Source organism: Pteropus alecto, unplaced genomic scaffold (genome assembly GCF_000325575.1).
Source record: "Pteropus alecto unplaced genomic scaffold, ASM32557v1 scaffold73, whole genome shotgun sequence".
NCBI lineage: Eukaryota > Metazoa > Chordata > Mammalia > Chiroptera > Pteropodidae > Pteropus > Pteropus alecto.
Window position 1 is genome coordinate 4581766 of NW_006436284.1, and position 10530 is coordinate 4592295.

At 35.4% G+C, this 10530-nt stretch overlaps 1 protein-coding gene across 2 annotated transcripts in view; it reads right to left on the reverse strand.

Annotated features, from left to right (window-relative positions):
• The window catches only part of ARL15 (ADP ribosylation factor like GTPase 15), a 379382-nt gene that overhangs the window by 165267 nt on the left and 203585 nt on the right, over window positions 1-10530 (reverse strand). Inside the window, exon 5 of one of the 2 annotated variants that reach the window (XM_025047216.1) lies at window positions 6929-7099. The exons of the other annotated variant lie outside the window; for it this stretch is intronic. Coding sequence (XP_024902984.1) covers window positions 6944-7099 — 156 coding nt within the window. The 3' untranslated portion in view covers window positions 6929-6943. Of the gene's footprint in view, window positions 1-6928; window positions 7100-10530 lie in introns of those variants that run through there. 2 annotated transcript variants of the gene reach the window in all.

A 10530-nucleotide genomic window follows, 5' to 3' on the forward strand; every position in this document is an offset into this window, starting at 1 on the left:
CATTCCTAGTATCTACTATTGTGAAATGGTTGTACATATACATAAGATATGTTCAGAAACAGTGATATGCTCATATGATGGAATAATATATAGCAACAAAGAGGTATGAATCACAGCCTCCAAGATAAACATGGATGAATCTCAAAATGGTTATCATGAACAAAAATAGAAAATCTCAGAAGAACACATTTAGTGCGATTGCTAATCTACGTAAAGTTCAAAAGATAGGCACAACTCTACAATACGGTATGGGGGAGATATGTACATAGGTGGCAGAAGTATAAAAAGCAAAGAAATAGGCAACACGAAATTCAAGACAGTGGTTACTTCTGGGTTGGGAGGTAGGGGGAGACATGCAAATGAGGGGCACAGAGATGAATAAGGCACTGGTGGTGGTCTATTCTTTGATGTAAGTAGTGGGGACACGGACATTTGCAAAAATATTGTTTAACTACATATAGTTTTACATTTTTCATATATTTCATAATAAGGAAAGGAGGGAAGGGAGGAGGGAGAAAGGGAAGGAGTACTAAAGGTAGGAAATAAGGGAAGGAGAGAGGGACGAAGGAAAAAAAAAAAGGGTACTTATGAAGTCCTTGAACTATAGAGAAAAAAAGTGAGTCTGGCATGATACCCTCATGTAACCCTCATGTAAAAGAAGGTGCACTTAGACTCCTTTTACTGAAATTGATGAGCCATTTGTCATAATACAGATGATTTATGGCTGAAAGTCAGGATCAAAAACACCGGTATTTTCTTATTGGAAAAACAAGAGTTTCAATAGATTTAATTTCCTCTACACTTTTTAAGTACTAGGTTGGATATCAGAAAAATCCACATCCACATTTCTTCAATTATTTGCAATAAAACAAGGAAATATATCAGACCACAGAGGAAACTGTTTCTTCCACACTTTAGAAATCTGAAAGGTACTACTTTTATGTATGATCATCTACCATAAATAAGTTCGTATCCAAATTTTGCTACTGCGAGGTGAAAAAGCCAGTCAGAGCGTCAACACTGCTAACAGCAGCCAAACAACCTTTTGGCGAATGCTAATATAAATGTTTTCATAACCTATGTTTTTTAAGGTCACTACTCAAATTCCATAGCTATACATATCTGTTTTTATAGACTTTATTTCTGAAGTTTTGAAGGGCTGGGAACTGTTACTTGAACATCAAGCTAAGAGAAAAACTTTCCAGCTTGGAAATATCCTATCATGCTGCAGAGCTCTACTCATCTACATATGCAGTGAGGGAAGGTAGAACAAGGGAGGATGAGGAAAGCTGAGGTCCAGCGACTGTCTGCAGAGCATCTGTTCCAGCAACCCAGTTGTAGGCCTTCTCCTGGACCAGTAAAACTCCATCTGGTGCAGGAAGTTAACTGTTCCCCAGGGGGTGTATGCCCACCTGTCAACTGACAGTTGGGTTCGTGCCACTGAGAAGAAGGGCAGACACATTTTGGCACCGGCCTTTGCAGCATTTCTTTAACTTAATTGCTGAGCAAGACCTGAGATGAAGAAATGAGGAAACAGGAAAAAAAAAAAAATGCAGTGGGTCCTGCTGGACCCAGGCATCAGCTAGGGAATCTGGGTCACGCCTAGAACAGGCGTCTGATGGGGTATGCCATGGACGGCGGGGAGTGGCAGGGAATGGTGCCAGCCTCTGCCTTTCTGGGCTTGCCAGGCCTTGGCAGGGATTCTGGAAAACGAGACATCCCAAGTCAGACACATTTCCGTACATTCCTCTCCCTCCCCTGCCTCCAGCTACTTACATGTGGCTAATGGACAGACTGTTGAAACTTTAAAAAAAAAATAACATTAGGATATGGAATCAATACATGTTTATCGCAGAACTTTTAGGGCTAAGATATACATACAAAAGTAGTCTTCTTGTAAAGCTCTATACTATATATTTATTCCGAATGATGCCCCAAACCTATTTGGAATTGTTTGGGCATTTGGCTTTAGAAACCTTGGCTATTCTTGTCAATATCTTCAGGATTGAAGATGTTTGGTTGTAAAGAGTAAGTAAATTCTATTTATCCAGAATGTATGTATAAGCAAGTGCTCAATAAATTCATATCGAATAAAAGAACAAAAGAAGGATAAAACAAACATAGTCCTTAGACATATTCATAATTACATAGGTGACGAAGCATGAAATAGAAAAGAAGTTTTTATAAATAAAAGCCAAAAACATATAAAGGTTTTCTGGTACGGCTCATATGCCAGAAGGCAGATGACGATTTCAACGGAGGAAAGGAGGCATTGCTGAAATAACATGAAGCCTCTCATGGAAGTCTGGAATGCAGAGAATATCAACCTTTTTGTCATTGCATTATTTCTTAAAGGGTCCACATTCGTGTGTTTCATGTCTTCTGTCCTCTAGTCCTACGGTCGCCAAGGCACCAGGCCTCAGCAGGCTTTCCTCTCCCTTACTGGGCTGGGTTCCAGAGATATCTTTGACCAGGTCTCCAACATAACCCCAATCCAGACAATCGTTAGGCTGATCTTTAGTCTGTCAAATTGTATAGTGACATGAATTATCAAATCTAGATAGATTTTAAATAGGAAAAATAAGATCCAAATTATACCATTTCAAATTTTATCATTTTTTCCTGCAATACAATGTCATAAATGTAAAAAGTCTCTGTGCTTAGAAGATGGCATTCATACACTTTAGGGGTATTTTTTTCAAGTCTTATTGCATCATCATTATATCCCACACACATTTTATAGGCACACTGACATATAGACACGTAAAGGAAGTATTCATAAAGGATGAGTGATGGACAAACACAAAGCCATGCTTTGATGTTAAAGATGCAGCCTGTTAGTGTTGAAAAGGACATGCAATTGAATTCTTGGTAATCACTGAGAAGAGTGTCTATTGTTCATGCAGAGGGCTCACAGATGTCTTGTCTAGGGACTTTATGCTGTTCTAAGGTGCATTCTCCATAGCACAAATCAAACATGAAAGAGATCCTGGCACTGAGCCAAATGCCCAGGCCAGGGTGTTTTCTGGATCCTGATGGGCTCACTCTGAGACCAAACCAGCACCCCAATCCTGACCTAATATGAACTGCAAAAAACTTGGGCCGCATTTGGCCACAGAGTAAGAACACTGCAGCGGGGTGGGGTGGTCTACTAACTCTCCCTCCACACACACGCACATGTTCATCACCCCCCTACTCGACTGCTAGCTTTCCCTAAATAAAGAGCTAGGATTTACCTTAGTGGATATTCTGAGTATATCAAAAGGCAGAAGGGAGGTGTGAAGTTCTCTAGTACAACTATTCTTCCTACAAGTATTCTACCTATTAGAAGACTGATCTTGGTTACCAAACCTCTTTTTGAAATAAAAAGGTGATTTGGAAAATGCAGAAAAATGACTTTAACTTACTCTTTTCTCTCTTAAGTATCAATATTACACTATATTTAAGTGACTTCTCTATTAAAGGGAAGTGTAGAATATATTTTGATGAATATCAAGGGTCTGCTATAAAGACAGATGTATCTTAAATATCAATTTACATAAATATATATACACACACAATTATTTTTTTAAAATGTGCATCCTTAAGTGCAGATGTGTTTTCAGTGTGGTCTCAGAGTGAAGGTTTCTATATAAGGTGCAGTCTGTGAAACAATTAGAGAAACAGATGAAAAGCATTTCAGATGATTACCCCAGAGACAAAATGGTTCTCAAAATTTGATGCATTTATGCCATACAGGGCTAGTCAATACATTTTTGACAATTACCACCCGCCTTAGCAAATGTCATAGCAGTTAATCTTGATGTTTACCAAATTTCTGACTTCTATCATGACTAGTCTTTATGAGGTTTTAATTTAGATTCTTTGAAAAGTGCCACATTCTCCAATACATTAAATGCACTTCCATTTCTTGAAATGTATAGAAAAAAAGGAACAATTCTACTCAATAAACTTTGTTAGAAATACCTAAATTGTGTTTTGATATGAAAATATTAAAGATTTTGAGTTCATTAAGATGTACAAATTGCTAGTTATAAAAACACTCAGGGATATAAAATACAGCATAGGGAATATAGTCAATAATATTGTAATAACTGTGTATGGTTGTCAGATGGGTACTAGATCGGGGTGATCACTTCATAAGTTGTATAAATGTCTAATCACTATATTATATACCTAAAATATAATACGTCAACTATAATTGAAAAATAAAAAGAATTTAAGAATTTTAAAAGAAGATTTCGAGTTCAAGAGTAAAACACAGAAATTCCCAACAAAGATACAACATAACCCCAAAATAAATCATTATATAGAGACTACACAAAGGTAAAATAACATTAACAATAATAACAAAAGTACTGGGGTATATAATTCAGATAGGTATTTTAAATAACTATTACTACTTTCTCTTAAGTATCCTAATAAAAGTTTTAGAGCATTTTTAGAAATGCTACATTAACTTTGACCACCATCTGAATCATTTATTTTATCTATCTCTAAAAGGAAATTACTATCACCTCATTATGAAGCAAACAGTTTTGAAAACTGCCCATTTGGAAACCATGTGTTTTCAGTAATGAAAATATAGACCCCTTCCCTGAGTATTTGCTGACTTGATAAAAGGTAGATCCACAACATTCTTAAGAAGAATATCAACTATTTCAAAGCAGAGAAGAGTGGTATAAAATCAAGATTCAAGATTCTTCTTAGAGCTAAGAAATAGTTTCTAATGTGTTTTCTATCCTTCAGTGGGCCTGCAGCATTTTATAGGATAGGGAGAATTCAGGAATCCATTGCTACTTCGAGGCCAGATGAGTTTATCTAAAATCCCAGTCTGTCTTTCCTCCATCACATGTGGTAGAGGTATTTAATAAGATGTACCCCCAAAATGAACAATGGTCTAATGTAAGGTAACTTTTTAACTCTCTGATGGTTATTTATTTCCCATCTAAGCACAGAATGGTTTACATTTAGAAAATTTATTGTTCATTTTAGAATGGTTAACAATTCCCAAAATATAACTTGTGTTATATCTCCAGTCCTTTTCTTAACTTGCTCTCTTTGCCACCAAAGACCCTTTCCTATCTTCCTATCTCCTTCTTATCTCTCGTTTATAAAAATGATGAATACACACACATGAATGAATGGGGCCTGAAAGCTGCTAGAGGTGGGGTTACAGCCAGGAAAGCTTTGGGGAACTCTGGGTGTTTACAGAAATTGCTTTCGGTGTCATTAGCTCTCTAATGCAGTCTTGTGTTATTTCTAAAAACAAAGACAGACTGGACAGTAAGTTAAGCCCAAATCAGCAGGCTTTCTCTCCGAAATACTGGAATATAATAGTCACTGCAAATTGGCAGCTGGGGTCTGTCCAACTAGCAAGAAACATCCAAGGAAAAAACTTGACTCAAGACTTCAAAGTGAAAAAAAGAAAATTAAGTTATATGTTAAAAATCAAATAAAACATTCTTGTTATTTTATTTTATTTTTTTAATTCAATGACAAGAGATTGTTGTGGTGGACTGGAAAAAAGCAGATGAGTTAAAGTCAAAGACCTGGGTTCAGGTACGAAATGGATCTTAGGTAATTTATTACTTCATTTCTGGGACCTTCATTTATAAAATGGATAAGGAAGCAATACCACGCTTCCCATGACAGTGAAAAGAATGATCTGATATAATGTATGTGAAACATACCTTGCATTATACACGTGCTAGTTCATATTAATTTAGTCTCTCCTCGGTGTTTCCATAGTAGTCTTTACATATTTCCATTGGCTCTTACCATAATATATTGTAACTATCTGTTATATGTAGGTGACTTGAGGGAAGAGACCATAACTTATTCGTCTTTGCATCTCCTTGCACAGTATTTGGCATACAGCAAGTATGCAAAAAACATTGGTCGAGAGAATGAACACGGTTGTTTTGTCAAATAAATGCTGAAATTTTAAAAAACACTAAAATATGCTTAAAATTCTGAACATGTATCTTTCATCTTTGGGAAACTTTCCCAATTTGCAGATAGGCAGGCATATTTACAAATAAGTTTCTACAGATAACTCTTTGCATTCTGGTCACTATATAAGGCTGAAATTTGGTCTATCTAATATACTTTTATTCTATGGAACAAAATTCTTATAGCCAAAGCATCTGAACCAGGACTGTAGCAATCCGATTCACTTTCTGGGTAGTCTTATGACATAAAGAATACACGTAAGCCTGCATACATTTTATAGCCCTAAGGCAAGACGCAATCATGGTTCTACAATCAGGCAATAATATTGCCATTTGTTGGGCTTCGATTTTTATCTCAAACACAAGGTTTTAGATTCCCTCTATAGATAGATAGATAGATAGATAGATAGATAGATAGATAGACAGACAGACAGACAGGCAGACAGGCAGACAGACAGATATAGTTAGATCGCGCCCACGCACGCACGCACGCACACACACACACACCCCTGTATAGAAAAGCTGGCACCATCAACTGTTCTTTAATCTCATGGGGAGATGGCTTTTATTGGCTAGTCTTACAGAAATGGTAGTGAAATAAAAGCTGTGTCGTGATCAATAACTGTAAATTCTTTTTCTAGTATATAACTCCAAAGTCTTTTTGAATGTGCAGAAAAAAAAATTAAAAATTCGAGAAGGTCACTTGTAGGTTCCTATAATAACATTTAAGCTGAGCAACATGTTCTAGGAACTTGGGTATTTTTTGGTAAGTCAACTTTTTTATCTAAAAGGCGTAAACAACAGTAAGATATAAAATATACCAGCTTAAACTTGAGGTGGAGGAAAGAGGACATTGAAACCTAATTTGGTTTTCTCAATTAACACTTACTATACTCTAAATGGAGGATATACACACATCAGAGCAGACATGCAGGGACGAACTGAAGAGCATCCTCCAATGATCAGGATGTGACTTCACAAATGCACTCTTATAGCATTTCCAAAAAAGGAAGGTCTGGTACCTCATTAAGGGTGGGACGCAGGGCATAAAAAAGTGCAATGACTTGCTCAGTGTTTAGTTTCTCTTTCACATCCAAGCTCATTGTACAATGGACCAACCATGCCAATGTTTTACACTTACAACACTGAAAAAGAATCGAGAATCACATAATTATTTCATAAACATATGTAAGACTGAAGAAAAGTTTAATGCTGCCCTGTTTGCTGCAATTCGAAGGTGCATTAAAACCAACTTTAGAATTAATCGTTCTTGAAGATCTGAAAGCTTTCTAATGCCAAGATTTTCCAACTTTGCAATTTAACGACAACCCTGCTGTTGGCCTTTCCTGACCTGTTGTGAAGTAAATCAGGCAAACTAATGCGGGCTAACAAGTCTTTTTCACACAGTTCCATCACCCTGCCTCTCTTTTTCTCCGTAGACATCGCCTTTCTCCCACTCTGTCTAGCCACCCTCCTCAAAGCACACAAAATGGCCACTGTAACCCTGCATTACTGCTCATTAGATCACAGGTTAGTCAAGTGGAACTGCCCGGGGTTCCCAAAGGAGAGCTATACTTCAAAAATCTGTCCATGTCAAATGAAGAAAAAAAACCCTGAGCGTGGGGTCACCCAGATCAATGATCAAAAGAAACTGAGAATGAAGCGGGGGAAAAAGCACACACACAGGTCTGATTTATTATAAGGAATACAGAGATACGATGGGTTTTCTCCTCTTACGCCCTGTGTTCATTTTTTTATTAAGTAATTTGTTTCAGTCAGGTCATTTTGGTTGTTAAATTTTGGGCTTTTGGAAAATCTACAACTAAGCCTTAAAATTTCCTCCCAAAGAAAACACACTCCAGGAAATCCAGTTTTTAGGAGGACACTCAATTATTTCCAAAAACACTTGAAAAGCAGTAAAAGTAGTGCAAAGTAATCCACTTTTAAGGCTTGAGAAGATTCTATTTAAATCCGAAAGTAAGAATCGGTGCAATGAACACTCTAAAACAATCCGAGTAGCTTCTTGGGCCCTCAAAGAGAGGAAACAACAAGCCTGTCAATCACATCATGAGAATACACCGAGTGACAAGCTATAAAATAGCAGATTTCTAGGCTTTTGTGGGGCTTCACAGAAATCTAGAAATCTGCAGGTAGGGCCACAGTTTGTTCAAGCATCTTCCTTATTTTTACGCTTTGGCAAAGTATAACATTCTACCTTGCTTTTGTACTTTTTTTTTTTTTTTAAAGCTAAAGCTACTAACAGTACTGCAAAATGACATATTAAAAAATTAAGGCAGAATGACATATCTAGAACAATGTAAAGAACAGCTTCAAGTATCAAATTTCGCATATGAAAATCACCAAAAGATTTGATTTTCCTGGTTTCCTCACAACAAAGAAGAAAGTACATTTTATCAAAGCTAATGGTTTAAAAACATTTCTGATGAGAATTCTGTACAAAGGCATGAAAATAAATTAATTTCATATAATAAAAATTGTAAGGGTTGTGTACAGTAGTCATTGCTTTTTGTGTTAATGCTTTTTGTATTTATAATTTATTCTTTAAGCACCCTCAAAAGTATATAAACATATTGTGCCTAAACTAGATTTTTTTCGTTTCATTTTCTGTTATTTAACAAGCACTAATGTGATACTATACCAGACACAGTTATAAGTGCCATTTAGTCCTCATAACATCCCTGTCCAGAGGAGGCGGGGGGCGGGTGGGTTAAGGACTGTGAGCAACGATGAATACTGACTAAGCACTCCCTGTCCTCACTTAATCCCCACTATTTGCTTTGAGGTAGGGTCTAGGATTATCCCCATTTTACAGATGAGAAAAGATTTAAGTTTTTCCCCTACATTACTCAGCTGGTCAATGATAAGAAGGATTTAAATCTAGATTCTGACATCAAAGTCTTATTGTTTGTCATTTCCAAACCCAAGTGCCAAATTAAATATCCATCAAGTTGAACATGTGTATATCCTATGACCCAGCAGTTTCAATTTTACATGGATATACTTGAGTAATGCTTGCATATATATACACAAGGAAACATGTACAAAGATATTCATCAACTTTGTTTATAATCTCAAAAATCTAGAAAGAGCCTAAAACTTTATCAATGAGAGAATGAATAAATAAAATGACTCAGTCATGCCTTGGCACATAATATATCAGTGAAAATGAATATATGGCATATAATCTCAAAAAATATAATGTTAAAGCACAATAAAGTATACACTGTAAGAACCACTTACATAAATTTTTATCACACAAAACATTACTATATATTATTCAGAGATATAGCTACATTTATTAAAAGTATAAAAATGAATATTAGAAAAGTTACACACCAACTTCAAGATAGACTCACTCCTGAAGTGAGGGAAAAGGACTTTAACTGCATCTTTAATAATTTGTCTCTTAAAAAAAAAAAAAGACTAGAAACAAATATGGTAAAAATGTTAACATTTGCTAAATCTGGGTAATGAGTAGGTGAGATTCTCTGTTATATTATTTTCTGTACTTATCTATATGTTTGAAGTTTTTTGTAATGAAAGTCTGACTCCTTAGATGCATATCCACATTAAATCAAATAAATCCTTGTGAAATCAGAATTGAAGTTCTGCTAAGTCTCCTTCCCTCATTTGACTCCATAAAACTCATGGTAATAACCTAGAGACTAAATTATTAAGATATAGTTTTCTTGAAATGATTATAATATCTTACTGCAAGTATCTTAGAAGTACCATCTTTAAAATAATTACATTCATTAATATACAGTCCATATTTCATTATGTTGTTAAGGAAAATTCATTAAATTGGTGCTTCTAACCTTTTAACATTCAAGGTTTTATAATAATGTAGCTGACATCTGAGAGTTGTGAATTAGACAAGAACAGGGTACATAATTAGAAAACGAAATACTTTTCACTGTGTGCCTTTTTGTACTTTCTTAAAAATGTAACGTGATTTTATTTGTAATTCAGATTATTAAATAAAGTGAGAATGAATGGATTTTTAAAGATTATGTAATACTTCATGGAGATCCAAATGAAAACGATAGACATACATTTCTTTAGGATGTTAGTCATCGATAGAGATCAAGTAATTTCAACAAGAGTTTGTCTCAAACTTATACGTATTTGTGAACAAACTATACCAGAGAAAAGTTGTTATTCTAAAAATAATTTCAGTGAAAGTAAACACAGGAATTACAGCCATATCTCTTGCTTTATCATCTTAGAAATATGACATTTTTAATAGCGTACATTTTTCAGTTCAGTTTTATGATGGCTACAGAACCATATGGCAAAATTTTGACTAATTAGAATCCAAATAAGAACAAGTACTAAAGGAATTACAATTTTAGTACTCCATTTTTAACAGATGAAACTATAAAAACAAAGATCCATATCTAGTATTTTACAAAGAAGCAATGTCTAGCGCCTCATATGGAGTTAGTACAGCTTAAACAAAATATTCTATACTTTCTATATCTACACTGCTAGGACTAATGTTAAATAATTAAAGAAAGGGGTGCCACACATTCGGAATCATTAAGGATGGACT